Source organism: Geotrypetes seraphini, chromosome 5 (genome assembly GCF_902459505.1).
Source record: "Geotrypetes seraphini chromosome 5, aGeoSer1.1, whole genome shotgun sequence".
In the NCBI taxonomy this organism is placed as follows: Eukaryota; Metazoa; Chordata; class Amphibia; order Gymnophiona; family Dermophiidae; genus Geotrypetes; species Geotrypetes seraphini.
In genome coordinates, this window is record NC_047088.1 from 115,295,722 (window position 1) to 115,315,311 (window position 19,590).

A 19,590-nucleotide genomic window follows, 5' to 3' on the forward strand; every position below is an offset into this window, starting at 1 on the left:
GTACATTAATTGTGTTGATAAACATTTATAAACAAAGCCCTGCCAGCTGAAGATCTCTTTCTCTATTTTGGCAGCCAGAACTTTGATTTATAAATGACAATTGTACAGAATATTGTTTCTTTTTATACTTTAATAAAATAAGTTCAGTATAAAACTATTTGAGGCTTGTGTGGATGGGATCAGATGGTTTGCGGGGACGGGACAGGGACAAATTTTTCCCCGTGTCATTCTCTAGTCATAACCCACTCGTCTCTGGATTCATCTGCAGCTGATGACAAGGAAATAGGCTCTCATGAAATTAGTCCCCAACAACTACATATCCATGCATGACTGAAGACATAGGATTTGGGGAAAGTTTCAAGGTGTTTTTTAAAAATTTGCAATCACACTTAAGGAGAAAAAATCTATCTAAATGATTTAAAATATTTAAAGTTTTTCCATAATAAAGTTGTTGTTTACTCTCACTCTCAAACAAATGGTAACAGAGCCCACTAGGGCCCAGGCGATCCTCGACCTGGTACTCACCAACGGGGAAAGCGTCTCAGAGGTCTCAATAGGAGATACGCTAGCCTCCAGCGACCACAACATAGTATGGTTCAACCTTAGGAAAGGCTTCCCTAGATCAAACACGAAAACAAAGGTGCTCAATTTCCGGGGCACAGACTTCGCACGCATGGGAGATTTCGTCCATCAGACGCTGCAGGACCAAGCGGAGACCGATGATGTAGAAGCTAAGTGGTTAACACTGAAATCAACCATACAGGAAGCAACTAGCCGCTTCATAAAATCAGTAAATAAACGACAAAGAAACAATAAACCCCAATGGTTCACCGCGGAGATCTCGCACCTCATTAAGGAGAAGAAAAAAGTGTTTCTCTCCTACAAGCGCACGGAGAAAAGAGAGGCAAAAGTAGAATATAGGACCAGGTCTACAGCGGTCAAAATGGCAGTTAGGGAGGCAAAACTTAGAGTGGAAGAAATTCTGGCAAAAAACATTAAAAAGGGGGACAAATCCTTCTTCAGGTATATTAGTGACGGAAAAAGGAACACAGGCGGGATAGTACGCCTTAGAAGACCAGACGGAAGTTACGTGGAAGCAGATTCCGATAAAGCCGAACTACTGAATGAATACTTCTGCTCAGTCTTCACCTGTGAGGCACCGGGACACGGTCCGCAGTTGAAGGCAACACAAAGCACAGAAGACCCGTTTCAGAATTTTGAGTTCACACCAGGTGAAGTTTACAGTGAACTGGCAAGACTCAAGGTGAACAAAGCCATGGGACCAGACAATTTGCACCCAAGAGTACTCAGAGAATTGAGCGATGTCCTGGCGAAACCGTTGGCTGAGCTATTCAATCTCTCCCTAAGTAAGGGGAAAGTTCCCCTGAACTGGAAATTAGCTAATGTCATTCCTCTGCATAAAAAGGGTTGCAGGGCAGAGGCTGCGAATTATAGACCAGTGAGTCTCACTTCAATAGTGTACAAACTCATAGAAACACTAATTAAAAGCAAATTGGACACGATCTTGAATGAAGGGAATCTTCGGGATCCTAGTCAGCATGGATTCACCAAGGGTAGGTCCTGCCAATCCAATCTCATCAGCTACTTTGACTGGGTAACAAGAAAGTTGGACTTGGGAGAGTCTTTGGACGTCGTGTACCTGGACTTCAGTAAAGCTTTTGACAGTGTCCCACACCACAGGCTGATAAGCAAGATGGAATCGATGGGGTTAGGAGAGACACTAACTGCATGGGTCAATGATTGGGTGAGTGGCAGACTTCAGAAGGTGGTGGTTAATGGTACCCTCTCTAAAACATCGGAGGTGACCAGTGGAGTGCCGCAGGGCTCGGTCCTGGGTCCACTCCTTTTCAACATATTCATAGGGGATCTGACTCAAGGGCTTCAAGGTAAAATAACACTATTCGCCGATGACGCCAAACTATGTAATATAGTAAGTGAATGCAGTTTACAGAATTATATGGCGCAGGACCTGCTTACATTGGAAAGTTGGTCCTCAACCTGGCAGCTAGGCTTCAATGCTAAGAAATGTAAGGTCATGCACCTCGGAAGCGGAAATCCATGCAGGACGTACTTCTTGAACGGAGAAACTTTAACTAGGACTTCAGCAGAACGAGATTTAGTAGTAATCATCAGTGCAGACATGAAAACTGCCAATCAAGTGGAGAAGGCTTCATCTAAGGCAAGGCAGATATTGGGTTGTATCAATAGAAGTTTCGTCAGCCGAAAGCCTGAAGTCATAATGCCGTTGTACTGGGCCATGGTGAGACCTCATCTGGAGTACTGTGTGCAATTCTGGAGGCCACATTACAGTAAAGATGTGTGCAGAATTGAATCGGTTCAACGGACGGCCACCAGGATGATCTCGGGGCTCAAGGGTCTCTCGTACGAAGAGAGACTGAACAAATTGCAGCTCTACACTCTTGAGGAACGTAGGGAGAGGTGAGACATGATCGAAACATTTAAGTACCTCACGGGACGTGTCGAAGTGGAAGATGATATTTTCTTTCTCAAGGGACCCTCGGCCACAAGAGGGCACCCGCTCAAACTCAGGGGCGGAAAATTTCATGGCGACACCAGAAAGTATTTCTTCAGAGAGAGTGGTTGATCATTGGAACAAGCTTCCAGTGCAGGTGATCGAGGCAGACAGCGTGCCAGACTTTAAGAATAAATGGGATACCCATGTGGGATCCCTATGAGGGTCAAGATAAGGAAATTGGGTCATTAGGGCATAGACAAGGGGTGGGTAAGCAGAGTGGGCAGACTTGATGGGCTATAGCCCTTTTCTGCCGTCATCTTCTATGTTTCTATGTTTCTATTATTTATACTAGTTTTAGATATATGATCCTGAAATTTTTTTATTTTTAATCCAAAAGTATTAAACTCAGAAGGTACTTTCTTGTGTTCTCTAACCAACCAACATCACCTCAAATGGTATAACAGATGGTATTTGCATCTGTTTTAGGTTCTAGCTCCAATACTCAGTACCTTTTCTCCCATATTTCTCTCCTTGGTGGCAAAGGCAAGATGTCAATCTTACCGAAATTGAGCCAATTTTGTTCGCCACAAAATTGTCCATCATGCAGTTGAAAGACACTCCTGGGAGATATTTTCAAAGCCTTCATCATTGTCTGGCAGAAGAAAGGTCAAATCTACGCATTGTTTATACACATAGTGATGTAATGTCATTCAAAACTGCAATCCGCTATAATTCCCTTAGCGTGCATGCGCACTTCAAAGTTGGTGGGTCTGTGATCTGTGCCTGCCTCAACTGATTTCCTGATCTCTGACACCGGCTGACTTCTGACTATGCTGTGCCTGCCGGCTTCCCCCACCCTGTTTCTCTGAAACCGGAGATGGGGGGAGGGAGGAGAAGCGAAGCCGGCAAGCACGGTGTTAGAGCCCCCACAGCATGGCCGAAGTCACTTCCTGGCTAGGGCAGCATTGAAGAAAGATAGGGCAGGGAGGGAGGCTTCAACTCGCTGTTTCTGCTTGCTTTGGGCCTTCCTTGCTGCTGGGTCCTGCCTTCGCGGAAACATAAAGTAGGTGGGACCCGGCAGCGATAAAGGACCGAAGCAAGCAGGAGAAGTGAGTTGTGAATGCTGCACTGCCGTGTGAGACCGGGGGGGGGGGGAAGAATGAGAAACGCTGCCAATGGCTGTGTGAGACCACAGGGGGAATGCTGCAGCAGCACCCTTTTGGGGAGACAGAGGGAATGAGGGAGAAGGAAAACCAGGAAAAGGGGGGGGGAAGAGAAATGTTGCTGTTGCAAAGGGGGTAGGTAAAAGGAAGGGAGAAGGGCCACTGCTGGACAGGGGGAACAGGGAAGGGTTCCTATTGGACAGGGGGGGGAGAGACATAAATAAATAAATAAATAAATACAGACAGACAGACAGGGGGCCAGGGAGAGAGACAGATATAAAGACAGACATAAAGAAAGAAAGGGGGCAGGGAGAGAGAAAGACAGACAGAAAGAAAGAAAGAAATGCTCAAGTCTACACATCTATTCTAGCACCCGTTAATATAACGGGCTAAAAAACTAGTATATGATAAATACCTAGAGACAGTTAAGAACATAAGAACATAAGAAAAGCCTTCACTGGATCAGACTGAGGTCCATCCAGTCCGGTGATCCGCACACGCGGTGGCCCATTTAGGTGCTCCTGATTGGAGGCCCAGATATACCGTAGCCCTCAATATGATTTGCAAGAAGGTGTGCATCCAACTTGCGCTTGAATCCCAGAACAGTAATCTCTGTCACAACATCCTCCGGGAGAGCATTCCAAATTCCCAGCAATCTCTGTGTGATAAAGAACCTCCTGACATTCGTCCTGAACCTGCTGCCTCTCAGTTTCAGTCTGTGACCTCTTGTCCGTGTCACCTCCGAAAAAGTTAGTAAAGCTTCTTCTTGGTCCATTTTATCAAATCCCTTTATTAATTTAAAAGTCTCTATTAGATCCCCTCTCAGTCTTCTCTGCTCGAGGGTAAACAGTCCCAATTTCATAAGGCGCTCTTTGTAGCTCAAATTCTCCAATCCCTTGACAAGTTTTGTGGCTCTCCTCTGTACCCTCTCCAGCAGAGTTATATCTTTCTTGAGGTATGGAGACCAGTGTTGTACACAGTACTCCAATTGGGGTCTAACCATTGCTCTATAAAGTGGCATTATTACATCTTCCGATCTACTCGTGATCCCCTTCTTAATCATGCCCAACATCCGGTTTGCTTTCTTCGCCGCTGCCGCGCATTGTGCCGAAGGCTTTAGGGTTCTGTCAATCAGTACCCCCAAATCCCTTTCTTGTTCGCATTTTGCTAATGTCGTCCCCAGCATCTTATATTCGTGTTCTTATATTCGTGTTCTTTGGGTTTTTTTCCTAGATGCATCACCTTGCATTTGTTTATGTTAAAATTCATCTGCCACTTTGATGCCCATGCTTCCAGCTTGTTCAGATCCTTCTGGAGTTCCTCGCAGTCCCTTTGAGAGTCAACCGCCCGACATAGTTTATTATATTGCAAGTTGTTTCCTCTTCCAGATCGTTTATAAAAATATTGAACAAGATGGGCCCAAGAACCGAGCCCTGGGGCACGCCGCTAGTCACCCTCTCCCAGTCCGAGAATTTTCCATTTATGGTAACCCTCTGCTTTCTGTTCTCCAATTATTTCCAGCTTTTCGAAAGTTTTCAATGCAGAAACTCACGATTCAAGTGAGTCTGCTGAAATTCTTTTCACTCATTACTCCAAAAATGGTAGCCCTCCAATTTTAAAATATGAAAGTAGCAGGCAAGAATAGACAATTGTGTCAAAAATGAAGTCAATCATACAAAGGACTTCAGTCCAAACAAATTTTACTAAAAATGGCAACGACATCAGAGCTCAAAGAGTCGTTTCCAAATTTAGCCAAACTAGCTCATATTGGGCTAGTGATCCCAATGAGCACAGCTGAATGTAAAAGGGGGTTTTCTGCCCTTAAAAGGATCAAGACATGTTTGAGAAATCGCATGAATCAAAGCACACTAAATAATCTCATGCTGATCTCCTTGGAGGGCCCAGATCCTGGGGACTTTGATTATGAGAAAGCTGTAGACAACCGGGCCTCTAGGAAGAAAAGAATAAATATTTAACTGAAGACACCTTCTGCATAATCAAATTGGCTTTGAGGAATAATATTTTTCTTCATTAGGTTTCCCATATTTTTTTTCATTGTTTTCACTTTTCTTCCCGACAGCGACAATACTTGTGCCGCTTGGTTTATGTCATAACAATTGTTATTTAAAATTTTTGTTAGGGTTGCAGGATCCTGAATTGGATACTTCTTAAATTTAATAAAAATATTCTGGCACAAGTATTCAACCTTAAAAAAGGTTGGAAAATAATTAATAATAACTAATAAAAATAGTACACATTTAATTTTCCCCGTCCCACCCCACCCGGCTACTTTTTCATGCCACCCGGCTGGAGAAAATTTCTGGGGAGAACACTGGGTACGGATGACTTATCACTGATCATTTGCAATGTGCTTTTAAAATATACTTTATTATTCAACCTTTCTTCTTATTTGCACACTTTTATATGTTCACTTTGCCATTAGCGTGGAAGGGCATAATCGAAAGGAACATCTAAGTCATCCAAAGTAAAAAACAGCTTAGGACACATTTTCAAAAAAATATATCCAAATATTTTTTCGTTTCGAAAATCGTGTAACTATACGTCCTGCCGATCTGATCGTCCAAGCCGCTAAATTGTCTATCTTTATACCACATTTTCGTCCAACTTTTCATCCAAAAACGCCTAGAACAAGCCCTGTTGGACGTGGGAGGGGTCTGCAAAGTGATGGACTGAACACCCAGACACGGTACCTAAATAGTGGGGAACCTTACAGGGCACTGCTGTGAAGGCCACAAAAAGGGTGCCATGTCATCATCTCACTACAGCTCCCATATAGGTCACAGTGAGCCCCCAAACCACCTCCAGAATCCCCTAGACCCACCTATCTACCACCCTAATAGACCTTAAGGCTGCAAGAGCCACTTATATGTCAGTACAAAAGGGTTTTGGGGGTGTATAAGGGAGTGCACATGTTTCAGTATCAATGCAGTGATTACAGGGGCTTATGGGAATGGGGCCTCCTCTCTATGGGTCCCTAACCCACCCCCAAGACGACTTAAGCTGCCTCTGTGCAGGAGACTAGGCTTTCTTTCCTATGCCAGGCTGCCAGGTGATGCTGGTCTGGAGGCTGAATTTTAAAGGTGTGATTAATATTTTTATGGGGTTGGGGGGGAGGGTTCGGTGATCACTGGGGTAGTGTGTGGGGGTCTGTATTATGTATTTCCAGTGCTTATCTGGTGACGTTAGGTGGGTTTTTGTGACTTAGACCATGTTTTTAATGGTCTAAGTCACAGTTCTTCAACCGCCGGTCCGTAGGAAATTTTTGCCGGTCCGCACAGGGCCGGCAAGATTGACTCACTTCAACTTCCTGCCGGTCCGCGCAGGGCCGGCAAGATCAACATCTGAAGCGTGCGCTGGGCCGGAGAGATCTTGGGGAGCCTCCGACAGTGGCTTTCTGCCCTCTCTGCAGCTCTCCTTTACTTCCCAGCGCAGCGATTCACGAAGGCAGCCTCGGGACTTTTGCTGAGTCGCGGCTGCCTCTGATGATGCAACTTCCTCTTTCCTCAGAGGCGGCGCGACCCAACAAAGGACCCGAGGCTGCCTTCGTTAATCGCTGCGCTGGGAAGTAAGAAGAGCTACTGGGAGGGGAGAAAACCACTATCAGAGTCTGGGAAGCTGCTGGGCAGGGGAAAAAAGGGACAGCTGCTACTGGAGAGGGAGAAGGAGAGATGCTGCTGGGAGGGGAGGAGGGAAAGGAATCTGGGAAGCTGCTGGGCAAGGAAAAAATGGGACAGCTGCTACTGGAGAGGGAGAAGGAGAGATGCTGCTGGCAGGGGAGGGAAGATAATTACTGCTGGACAGGAGGAGGAAGGAAGGGAGAATGAAAAAAGGAAGGAAACAGCTGGCAGAGAGATTAGAGGAAGGGAAGGGGAGACACAGGCATGAGAAAGTAGAGAGATTGATGATAGGAAGGGGTCAGCAGAAAAATAAGCAGAGCGACAACGATGATAGATCTGGTGTAGGAGAGATAAAAATGAAGAGAGCAGTGAAGCTGGAATGAATCATGTAAAAAGGAGAGAGGGGGCACAAGCTGAATGGAAAGGGGAGAGGGGCATAGAAAGAAGACAGATGGAAAGGGGAGAGGACAGACAGTGGATGGAAGGGGCAGATGCTGGATTGAAGAGACAGAGAGGGCAGACGCTGGAAGGAAGAGAGTGAAAAGAAGATTGAAAGCAGAAACCAGAGACGACAAAAGGTAGAAAAAAATAATTTTATTTCTATTTTGTGATTAGAATATATCAGATTTGAAATATATATCCTGCTAGAGCTGGTGTTAGACATAACTGGGGACTGCAAAACCCAGGCAGTGCTTTAGCTTCCAGCTGGCTTAGGGCACTCTCTGACCAGGGGGCAGTTGCCCTAGTTGCACTCCCCTAAAACTATTCCTGTCATGTGTGACTGCAGTATTCTGTTAGCATGATATTTCTGTGTAACATTCTGTAATAATTTGGCTTGTTCAGTTTTCTTGATAGTAGAGGGGATATATGTGGAGGGGAGACAGGGGTTTTGTTGATCCTGCTCTGAATTATTTGTATTTATAAAATGACAATTGTACAGAATATTGTTTCTTTTTATACTTTAATAAAATACATTCAATTTAAAATCATAACTGAGGCTTGTGTGGATGGGATCAGATGATTTGTGGGGACTGACTCGCAGAGATGGGGCGGAAATGGGGTTTTTAAATTTTAGTCCTAGTAGTTTGCCGGTCCACAAAATAATTCTTTTTTTTCTGCCAGTCCACGGGTGTAAAAAGGTTGAAGAACACTGGTCTAAGTCACAATGTCCATATTCTGTCTAGGCTCTGTTGTAAAACTTTCAGTTATACATGCTGTACGACTAAGTCTAAACCTGCCCACGTCCCACCCTCAACACTCCTCCTGAAACGCTCCGTTTAGCTATAGTTGTTCAGCGGCACTATGAAGACCTAGGTCATTTAGATATACGTCCAAAACCCGGTTTGATTATCGGCAGTTGGATGTCTTTCATTTATGATTGTCCAAGTGCCAACTTAGGCCAGTTTTTGGACGTTTTTCTCTTTCGATTATGAGCCCCATAGTGTTCCATGTTGTACTGTTAGTATATTTTTTTCACTTTTGTGCACACCTATGTTTACCTTGCTATAAATACAATGCTATATGTTGATTTCATAGTTCACTTTTGACCGATAATTTCTGTTACTATTTCTAGACTCACCATCTGTCTCTATTTTTATTATGCAACACAACAAAAGAAAAAAGAAGACCCAAAAATCCACAGAAGAATCAATCCACCAATGAAAACAAAAAATTGTGGATGCTGATGTTCTGAGAATGATTTATTATATGCCCTTTCACAATAAAACCATAACAACATATGTAATAATCCAACCGGACCCTACATGGTCTGTGTTTCAGCAAATATACCTTTTTCAGGGGTCCAACTGATGTCAAATGTACAAATAGAGAAATGGACTAAATACAGTGTACTTGTCTTTAAGCATATAGTAAGAACTGAATGGAGACATTACCGGCCAATGGGGACCCTTGAAAAAGCATGTTGTGTGAAACATGTCAGGTCAATTCTTCCTGGGTCATACCAGCTGTTAAGGTAAGTGCCTGAAAATAAGGTTTAAAGTTTACTTTAGCCTTTAACGTGACTTGAATTTAACTTATATAAAGATATTAATTGAAAAAATGAAAAATAAAATTGCCAACGGCCGACAATGATGGCCAACATAATTCTTCACGCTATTAACATATGTTAGCAGTGGAGTGGTGGGGCTGAGGTCTAAGGAGATATAAAAAAGTACTGAGTCTGGATCATTACAATAAAGAGTGATAGTTGATTGGATATTTTTCCAGAATATTTTTGTAAAACATTTTACATCATATTTGATTTCATAAAAACAGAACACAGAAAACATCCTTGCCCGGTATGGAATAAGTAACTACAAACTAAAAATAGAAATATGTAGATAAAAATTAAACCACTAAGAAGCCAGACTCTGCAACACCATAGAAACAGTGATGCACGTCCCCTAATACTGTACAAAATATAAAAGTAGGTGCAAATTTGAAAAAAAAAAAAAAAAGAGAAACAACAAATCACTTTACAAATTAACAAAAACAAATAATGGAAAATAAGATAATACAGTGATACCTTGGAATCCAAACTTAATCCGTTCCAGAACCCCGTCTGAGTTCCAAGATAATTTTTCCCACTTAAAATAATAGAAACTGGATTAATCCTTTCCTGGGTCCCACAAACAACTGGATTTTAAGGTAAAATATTAACAAATAATAATAATACAGTACAGTATTTTCCTCACTACACTACACAAAGGTGAAAAGCTCTTTCACTACAGCTTCTGACAATGAACTGAACAATGTATGGGTGGCCCGAGCACTGGGGAAATGTACACATAAATGCACATGAACAATGTGCAGGGCATTCAGATTCCAAAGCAGTATTCAGATTCTGGGTCACAAACATACATGTTCGTGATCCCCTTCTTAATCATTCCTAGCATTCTATTTGCCCTTTTCGCTGCCGTTGCACATTGCGCGGACAGCTTCATCGACTTGTCGATCAGAACTCCCAAGTCTCATTCCTGGGAAATCTCTCCAAGTACCGCCCTGGACATCATGCATGAGATTTTTGTTACCGATATGCATCACTTTACACTTATCCACAATGAACCTCATTTGCCATGTCGATACCCATTTCTTGAGCTTGATTATGTCACGTTGCAGATCTTCGCAATCCCCCTGTGTATTCACTTTTCTGAATAACTTTGTTATCGTCCGAAAATTTAATCACTTCACTCGTTGTAAAAATGTCCAGATCATTTATAAAGATGTTGAAGAGATTGGGTCTAAGCACAGAGCCCTGCAGCACTCCACTCGTGATGCTCTTCCATTCCGAGTATTGTCCATTTACCCCCACTCTCTGTTTCCTATGCTCCAGCCAGTTTTCAATCCACATGAGTATTTTCCTCCTCGATTCCATGGCTCACAATTTTCCGAAGTAGTCCTTCATGTGGAACCTTGTCGAATGCCTTCTGAAAATCCAGATATACAATGTTGACCAGGTCGCCCTTGTCTATCTGCCTGTTTACTCCCTCAAAGAAGTATAGCAAGTTCGTTAAACAAGATCTGCCTTTGCTGAAACCGTGCTGGCTGGTCCCTCATCAGACCATGTCCGTCAAGGTGATCAATGATGCGATCCTTTATCAGCACCTCTACCATCTTTCCCGGTAACAAGGTCAGACTCACCGGTCCGTACTTTCCCAGATCTCCCCTCAAATCTTTTTTGAAGACTGGCATAACATTCGCCACCTTCTAGTCTTCAGGAATCTTTCCCGATTTGATCGACAGATTGGCTATTAGTTGAAGCAGTTCAGCTATAGTCCCTTTCAGTTCCTTGATGACCCTCGGATGGATGCCATCCAGTCCCAGGGATTTATCGCTCTTAAGCCTATCAATCTGCCTGCATATCTCTTCTAGACTGACCGTCAACCCTGTCAGTTTCCCGTCTTCGTTTCCAGCATATTGCCTGATGGGTACCGGTATGCTGTGTATATCCTCTTCGGTAAATACAGACACAAAAAATGTGTTCAGTTTGTCGGCGATTGCTTTGTCATCCTTTAGCACTCCCTTTATTCCTTGGTCATCCAACAGTCCCACCGCTGGGTCGTTTCCCCTTAATATATCGAAAGAAAGACTTGAAGTTTTTCGCCTTCTTGGCTATTTTTTCCTTGTAGTCTTTCTTGACCCCTTTTACGGCCTTATGGCACCTGCGTTGATGTTGTTTGTGCTTATTTCAGTTTTCGTCCGTTCTTGACCTTTTCCATTCCTTAAACGAAGTTTTCTTGTCTCTGATCACTTCCTTCACCTCTATAGTGAGCCACGCCGGTTCCTTGTTCTTTTTCCTCTTGGATCCCTTGTTGATACGCGGTATATATAGATTTTGCATCTCGGTGACTGTGTCCTTAAAAAGGGACCAAGCTTGCTCTAGCGTTTTTACAGTGCTTATCCTCTTCTTAATCTTCTTCCCCATCATGAGTCTCATCCCTTCGTAATTCCCTTTTTGGAAGTTCAATGCCATTGCCGTCGTTCTGGACCGATGTTTCGCCCCTGCTTCCAGGTTGAAGCGGATCATGTTGTGATCGCTGTTTCCCAGTGTCCCTTCGCAGTCCATTTAGAATTAAGTCCAGAATTGCATTTCTTCTTGTATTTTCCTTGACAAGTTGATCCAGGAAGCAATTGCCTACAGCATCCAGGAACTTGGTCTCCCTAGCGCAGTCGGAGGTGCCTAGGTTCCAGTTGAAGTCACCCATGATAACTGCGTTGCCTCCCATGCAGTTGCATTTAATCTCATCCGTCATTTCTCCATCAATTTCTTCGGACTGCCCTGGGGGTCAGTAGTAGATATCGATCTTCATTTCCAGTCCATTTGTTCCTGGAATTTTGACCCATAGAGACTCTAACTTATCCCTTTTTAACATATAGGGCAATGCCCCCACCTTTTAGAACCACTCTGTCTCTGCGGTATAGTTTGTATCCTGGTAGCACAGTGTCCCAGACGTATTCCTCAGTCCACCATGTTTCTGTGATGCCGATGATGTCAATGTTATCTTTTTGTGCCATAGCTTCTAAATCACCCATCTTATTCCTTAGGCTCCTTGTGTTCGTGTACATACACTTGAGCTTGCAGCCTGTTCCTTTCTTGCATTTCCTTCCCCCTTGTGTCCCTTCCGATCTGTCTTGCCTGTGATCCGGTGAGTCTTCCCCTCTATCTTCCTGCACGATATCCTCTGGGTATACTGGTTCCCGAACCATCCACTCTCTCACTCGATCGACTGTCGGCTTTCCCCTTCTTCCTAGTTTAAAAACTTCTCAACTTCTCTCTTGATGTTGCTTGCAAGTAGCCTCATTCTGTCTCTGCTGAGGTGGAGACCGTCCTTCCTGAATAGCTTGCTCTTTCCCCAGAACGTCGTCCAATTGCACATGAAGTGGAATGCTTCTTCCTCACACCAGCGTTGCATCCACGCGTTGACTGCTTGCAGCTCCATCTGCCTCTTCCTGTCGGTCATGGGTAGTGGCAGGATCTCCGAGAATGCTATCCTCTGCGTTCTGGTTTTCAGCTTCTTTCCTAGCATCCGGAACTCGTCCTTCAGTACATCCCTGTTGTAGCTCCTGTTGCTCATGTTGTTCGTCCCCACATGGATCACCACTGCCATATCTTCTTTTTCCACCATGTCGATGATCCTGTTGATGCGGCTCACTATGTCTTCTACTTTGGCTCCCAGAAGGCAGGTCACCAGCCAATCCAGCCTTCCTCCCACTATGTGGCTGTCGACTTGTTTGATGATGGAGTCTCCCATGACGATTGCTGTCCTCTCTATCTTCTCTTGATTCTCCAGCCGCAGGTCCCTGTCCCTGGTGAATGTCCATCAAGTTTTTCAAGTTTTATTCTGATTTTATATACCGCCTATCAAGGTTATCTAAGCGGTTTTTACAATCAGGTACTCAAGCATTTTCCCTATCTGTCCCGGTGGACTCACAATCTATCTAACGTACCTGGGGCTATGGAGGATTAAGTGACTTGCCCAGGGTCACAAGGAGCAGCACGGGGTTTGAACCCACAACCCCAGGGTGCTGAGGCTGTAGCTTCAACCACTACGCCACACACTCCTCCATCTCTCCAGCTGTAGGTCCGTGGCCTTCATTCCCATCCATTTTCTCTCATCCTGGCGTTGGCTTGCACTGGACTCGTCTTCTTGTGGGTTCCCTCCGCTGTTTCCAGATCTCGCTGCTGTGTCATCCATTTCTTCCTGGTGGTTGTTCGTCGGGTGGTCCACACTCTGTGTAGTTGTCTCTCGGCAGTTCCACTGTTGGTGGTGATTTTCCACGGCCTCCCTATATGCCTCCTCTATGAAATTCTCCAGCTCTCGGACTTCTTCCTCGATGGTGTCCTCTGTCTGATGTTCTCTGCCTCCAGTTCCAGCATTCTGCCATCCAGGAGTCTGACTTGTTCCTTCGCGGACAACACCAAAATATTTAGTGGAGCTCGGACTAAAGAGGACTGTGAAGAATTATAAAGGGACTTTAACAAACTAGGGGAATGGGTGACGAGATGGCAGATGAAGTTAAACGTTGAGAAATGTAAAGTACTACATGTGGGAAGCAGAAACTCGAGGTACAGCTATATGATGGGAGGGATGTTATTGAATGAGAGAACCCAAGAAAGGGGTTTGGGGGTAATGGTGGACATGACAATGAAGCTGACGGCACAGTGCGCAGCGGCCGCTAAGAGAGCGAATAGAATGCTAGGTATAATCAAGAAGGGTATTAGAACCAGAACGAAAGAAGTTATCCTGCTATTGTATCGGGCGATAGTGCGTCCGCATCTGGAGTACTGCATCCATTTTTGGTCGCCGTACCTTAAGAAGGATATGGCTATACTCGAGAGGGTTCAGAGGAGAGAGACACGTCTGATAAAAAGTATGGAAAACCTCTCATATGCTGAGAGATTGGAGAAACTGGGACTCTTTTCCCTGGAGAAGAGGAGACTTAGAGGGGATATGATAAAGGCTTACAAGATCATGAAGGGCATAGAGAGAGTGGAGAGGGACAGATTCTTCAAACTTTCGAAAAATAAAAGAACAAGAGGGCATTCGGAAAAGTTAAAAGGGGACAGATTCAAAACGAATGCTAGGAAGATTTTCTTTACCCAACGTGTGGTGGACACCTGGAATGCGCTTCCAGAGGGCGTAATAGGGCAGAGTACGATTCTGGGGTTCAAGAAAGGATTGGACAATTTCCTGTTGGAAAATGGGCTAGAGGGGTATAGATAGAGGATTACTGCACAGGTCCTGGACATGTTGGGCCGCCACGTTAGCGGACTGCTGGGCACTATGGACCTCAAGTCTGACCAAGCGGAGGCATTGCTTATGTTCGGTTCATAGTCAGTGGCGCGCGAGACACCATCTCGCTCACAATCCAGCATTGACAATTCGGCGCAAGAAAGAAGCGCGTTGCAGGAAAACTTATTTTTAAAGAGCTCCGAAGAGTGTTTGGGGGAGAACCCCCACTTTACTGCATAGTGTTCGCACTGCTGTTGGGGGAGTTTAGGGGCTTGGAACCCTCCATTATAGATAAAATGGAACTTTTTCCAATTTGTTTCGGGAAAAGTTCCGTTTTCGATATAATGTGGGGGGTTGCACTCACCACACCCCCCAACAGCAGCGTGAACACTATGCAGTAACATGGGGGGGTTTCTTTAAAAATAAGTTTTTCTGCGGCGCGTTTCTTTCTTGCGCCGAATTGTCAGTGCTGGATTGTCGGCGCTGGATTGTTGGCGCACTGGTGTCTGGAGCGTGATTATCCCGTCACCGTTTCTTCAGGCTCTCCAGTTCTCCGCATCGAGCACATACGTAAGACCGCCTCCCAGAGAGGAGGTAGTCATACATATGGCAAACGGTGCAGAAAACTGGGTAGCTTCTGTCTGCTGCTTCCATTGCAGCCCGCTTGCTGAATCTGCTGTGGATGTCTTCTGTGTATGTCCTCTGTGCTTGCTGTGTCTGCCTGGTTGTGTGTCCTCTGTATCTGCCTGGTTGTGTGTCCTCTGCGCCTGCAGTGTCCTCCATGTCTGCCTGGCTGTGTGTCCTCTGCGCCTGCAGTGGCTGTCCTCTACACCTGCTGTGTCCTCTGTGTCTGCCTCGTTGTGTGTCCTCTACACCTGCTATGTCCTCTGTACCTGCTGTGTCTGCCTGGTTGTGTGTCCTCTGTACCTGCTGTATCTGCCTATTTGTGTGTCCTCTGCGCCTGCTGTGGTCTCCTTCTGCTCTCCTTTAGCGGTGGCTCGTCCCTTCTCAAGGCCCTTTTACAAAGGCGCTCTCGCTAAGATGAGCGCCTTTAACGCTCGCCTTTGATGTGCGCCAAACAGCCGTTGGCCCTTCCCTTTTAAGGAGGAGCTCTGGTGGATGATGCCAAGGGGTAGGCAGAGCTACCTCTCGCCAATGCCCCTTGCTCTCTCCTGCCTTCTGTTGCTCCTTCTTCCCCTCTCATGTTCTCTGCTCTGCTTTTCTCTCCTTCTCTTTTCCTGCCTCCTGCTTGCCTGCCCAAGCCTGCCATGAGTCCCGACTCTTCGCCCAGGCCTTTCTCTTCACGGTGGTCCCCGCCATCCAGTCCTCGTCCACTGCCTACCCTGCGCACGCATGACTAACCCTGATGCTCTTGGGAGAAAATGTTGGCAAGTGACGGCAGTGACTGAGTGAGACCCAAGCAGAAGTGGCGCACGGCTGCCCTGGGATTTCACCTAGCACTTGCTGCTCAGAGAGGGGGACGGCTGGACGAGGGCGGCGGGCATGCTGCAGATCAGCACACTGGCTGCTGGACTGCGATTCCCCCGAGCCAGCTCCTTCCTTCTGTGCTGAACAGAAGAGAAGGGGAAAGAGGGAGTTGAGGGGTAGGGGGGGAAATGGAGACATATGAGATGGTGGGCTGATGTGGCCCTTCGGCTCAAATGAGCCTGGGGGTGGCAGCCTATTAAAAATGGACAGGTATATGTGGGAAATGAGCAAACATGAAATAAAAAAAAAAAATAGCCACTACACTTTCTTACCATTGTTCAGGATTTTACTAGTTAAAGAAAATATACTATAAGATAAGGACTTAATCCAAGAGCAGGTGAGAAGGTTTTATGAGTGGCTATTGTGGTATGCGAGATAAGCCTGCTAGGTTTGGCCCTACTACTATGCCCATGCCTAGAGCAGGTATTTCTCATGCTGTGCAAAGTAAAGAACATTTTGCCTTCCTGCCCGACTTCCCTTCTAAATCCAGCAGAGGGAGCTTAGGAGCAGAGTTGCAGGCTTCGCCTCCCCCTCACCTTCCCAAAGCTGGTGACAGGAAATGCGTTTCACCTGGGAAGGTTGGGCGGGGCTGTAAGCTCCTTAAAGGTAGGACTGAACAGTTAGAAAGACAGAGAGAGAACTGGAGAGCAGGAGACCGGTCACAAGAACAGCTCTGGCAGTCTAGCTCAGGACTAGGAGCTCTGCAGGAACTTCAAAGCCCAGAAGGTATGGAAATTGAGGAAGCTGATTCTGTTTTGTCTCCTGAATGCATGGAAATTTCACAAGCCATGGAATTGGAAAGTGAACCAGTCTCTGAAGTTCTACCAATGGAAGTTTGTGTCTCCAAGGCAAATACCCAGGCTGCCTAAGGAAAAAGGTACTACAATTTATTTTGTCTTTGAGGACACTGAACTGTTTTGTTTGACTTTTGCCAAGTGTGGTGGGGGATTTAGCCCCACGTTTTTGAGGTGGGATTGAGGGCTCATTGTGTAGCGAATTTCAGCACGTGGAGCACACCACCTGGCCAGCATTTTTCAATCTGCTGAAGAAAGACAGTGCAGTGCTGCTGATCCTTGGGATAGAATCCTATACAGAGGAAAGAACACTGTTTGTTTCTAGTTTGTATCTTCTTGGAAAGGACTTAATACTGTGGCTCAGAATTACAGAGCCTTTCTTTATTTTTACTGAAAGAAGTTGGGACTTTAAAAATATATTACTGAAACTAAGTTTGATTTTTGAAGACTGCATTTAAAGTTGGTATCCTGACAGAAAGGTTGTTTTGGTTTTCTTTTTGTTTGTTTAATGCTATTCAGCATAATAAAATCCAGTCCGGATTTGCTATAAACTTACCTAACTTGTGGCAAAATTCTTATTTCAAGCAAGTGTTTTCTTTTCCTTGTGCAGCCTCTCGCGGCTCACAAGGGTTCAAATCTTGTCCCAGTAAGCCTGGACACCTTGCCCAGTGTGTGCTGGTGACACTATATAAAACCACAATTGGATAAACTAGAATGCAGAACCAGATAGACAAAGATGGGATAAAATATCGATCCAGGAATTCGTCTCAGGGCATTAGAATTGATTGATAAGCTCTGTTGAAGGCCAGAGAAGATAAACCAGGTGCTGTAGCTTAGTTTTATGAAGATCCATTGTTTCAATGTGTGCCCAGTCTGGTCTAGGGGGTATTATTCCAGGGACCTGTGGCAGATAAGGTTTGGCCATTGACCTGGTTGCTATAGAGATGGACTTTTCTTCTTACTTTGGGCTATAGAGATCACATTCCAGGGGGCCACTCCTTTTTTGCAGCATCAAGTTAGAAACACTAATTGGATACACATGTGTACGTAAATGCATATATGATGAATTAAATTTTAGTAAACTATTAAAATACAAATCAGTACTTACATATGTAGAAACTTTCATTTAAAGGTCTTAGATTAGAATATATCTACCTTAAAAATGTATTGGATGTCGCTAGTGCTGTCAGCACTTTGAATATCGGGACAGGCAGTCCCGCTGCTGTCCACTCCAGCCAGCTGAGAGGGTCCTTCGGAGGAGCTTTAATTGCCGGTTCAGCCGGGAGGGAGCCTGTTGCTAGTGCAGTCAGCACTTTGAACATCGGGACAGGCAGTCCCGCTGCTGTCCGCTCCAGCCAGCTGAGAGGGTACTTCGGAGGAGCTTTAATTGCCGGTTCAGCCGGGAGGGAGCCTGTCGCTAGTGCAGTCAGCACTTTGAACATCGGGACAGGCAGTCCCGCTGCTGTCCGCTCCAGCCAGCTGAGAGGGTCCTTCGGAGGAGCTTTAATTGCCGGTTCAGCCGGGAGGAAGCCTGTCGCTAGTGCAGTCAGCACTTTGAACATCGGGACAGGCAGTCCCGCTGCTGTCCGCTCCAGCCAGCTGAGAGGGTCCTTCGGAGGAGCTTTAATTGCCGGTTCAGCCGGGAGGGAGCCTGTCGCTAGTGCAGTCAGCACTTTGAACATCGGGACAGGCAGTCCCGCTGCTGTCCGCTCCAGCCAGCTGAGAGGGTCCTTCGGAGGAGCTTTAATTGCCGGTTCAGCCGGGAGGGAGCCTGTCGCTAGTGCAGTCAGCACTTTGAACATCGGGACAGGCAGTCCCGCTGCTGTCCGCTCCAGCCAGCTGAGAGGGTCCTTCGGAGGAGCTTTAATTGCCAGTTCAGCCGGGAGGGAGCCTGTCGCTAGTGCAGTCAGCACTTTGAACATCGGGACAGGCAGTCCCGCTGCTGTCCGCTCCAGCCAGCTGAGACGGTCCTACAGAGGAGCTTTAATTGCCGGTTCAGCCGCGGTACGCGGCCCATGCTTGCAAGCCTCGGGTCGCGAGCTGAAGGGGCATGGCTAAAGGGGCTTGCCCCTTTTCAGCCCCTTTGGAGCCCAGAGGAGCAGGGAGCAGAGGTATCCAATTCCTTCAATATGGGCAAGAGGAAGGTTAAAGCAACTCAATCTGCTACAATGACGGGCCCAATGGATCGTCATCTTATGCTTTCTGGTTTGTCACATCACCACCTCCTCAACCATCTCATTCTTTAGGGTCAGAAGTATCCCCCCTCCCTTTGAAGGAGGGAGTAACTTCTTCCCCACAATTATCTTTATTATCTGGACTGGAGATTTCAGGACAATCCTTGGGGCAAGCTAAAGAACTAATCCCAGTACAGATGATTACTGGGCAAGGCTCAGATGTTCTCCCTAAGGATAAAGTGATCACTCTAAATCAGGGCTGCCCAAGTCCGGTCCTCGAGATCTACTGGCAGGCCAGGTTTTCAGGATATCCACAATGAATATGCATGAGAGAGATTTGCCTGCACTGCCTTCTTGGTATGCAAATCTCTCTCATGCATATTCATTGTGGATATCCTGAAAACCTGGCCTGCCAGTAGATCTCGAGGACCGGACTTGGGCAGCCCTGCTCTAAATGATGTCTGGCTCAGCATTAATAGAATAGAGACATCACTGCAAAAAACTGTTTTGGACTTATGTCAATTCTCATCTGATATAACAGTGAAAATTAAAGAGCAAGAAGGTAAAATTGGTGAAACAGCTGTAAAGTTTGAAAAATTGGACC

General features: G+C 45.7%; 1 protein-coding gene across 6 annotated transcripts in view; it reads right to left on the minus strand.

Moving 5' to 3' along the window:
* Positions 1 to 19,590, minus strand: part of LSS (lanosterol synthase) — a 375,740-nt gene that overhangs the window by 334,733 nt on the left and 21,417 nt on the right. The window contains exon 2 of one of the 6 annotated variants that reach the window (XM_033947189.1): positions 9,191 to 9,278. The exons of the other annotated variants lie outside the window; for them this stretch is intronic. Within the exon in view, the coding sequence (XP_033803080.1) occupies positions 9,191 to 9,232 (42 nt within the window). The 5' untranslated portion in view covers positions 9,233 to 9,278. The remainder of the gene's footprint in view (positions 1 to 9,190; positions 9,279 to 19,590) is intronic. 6 annotated transcript variants of the gene reach the window in all.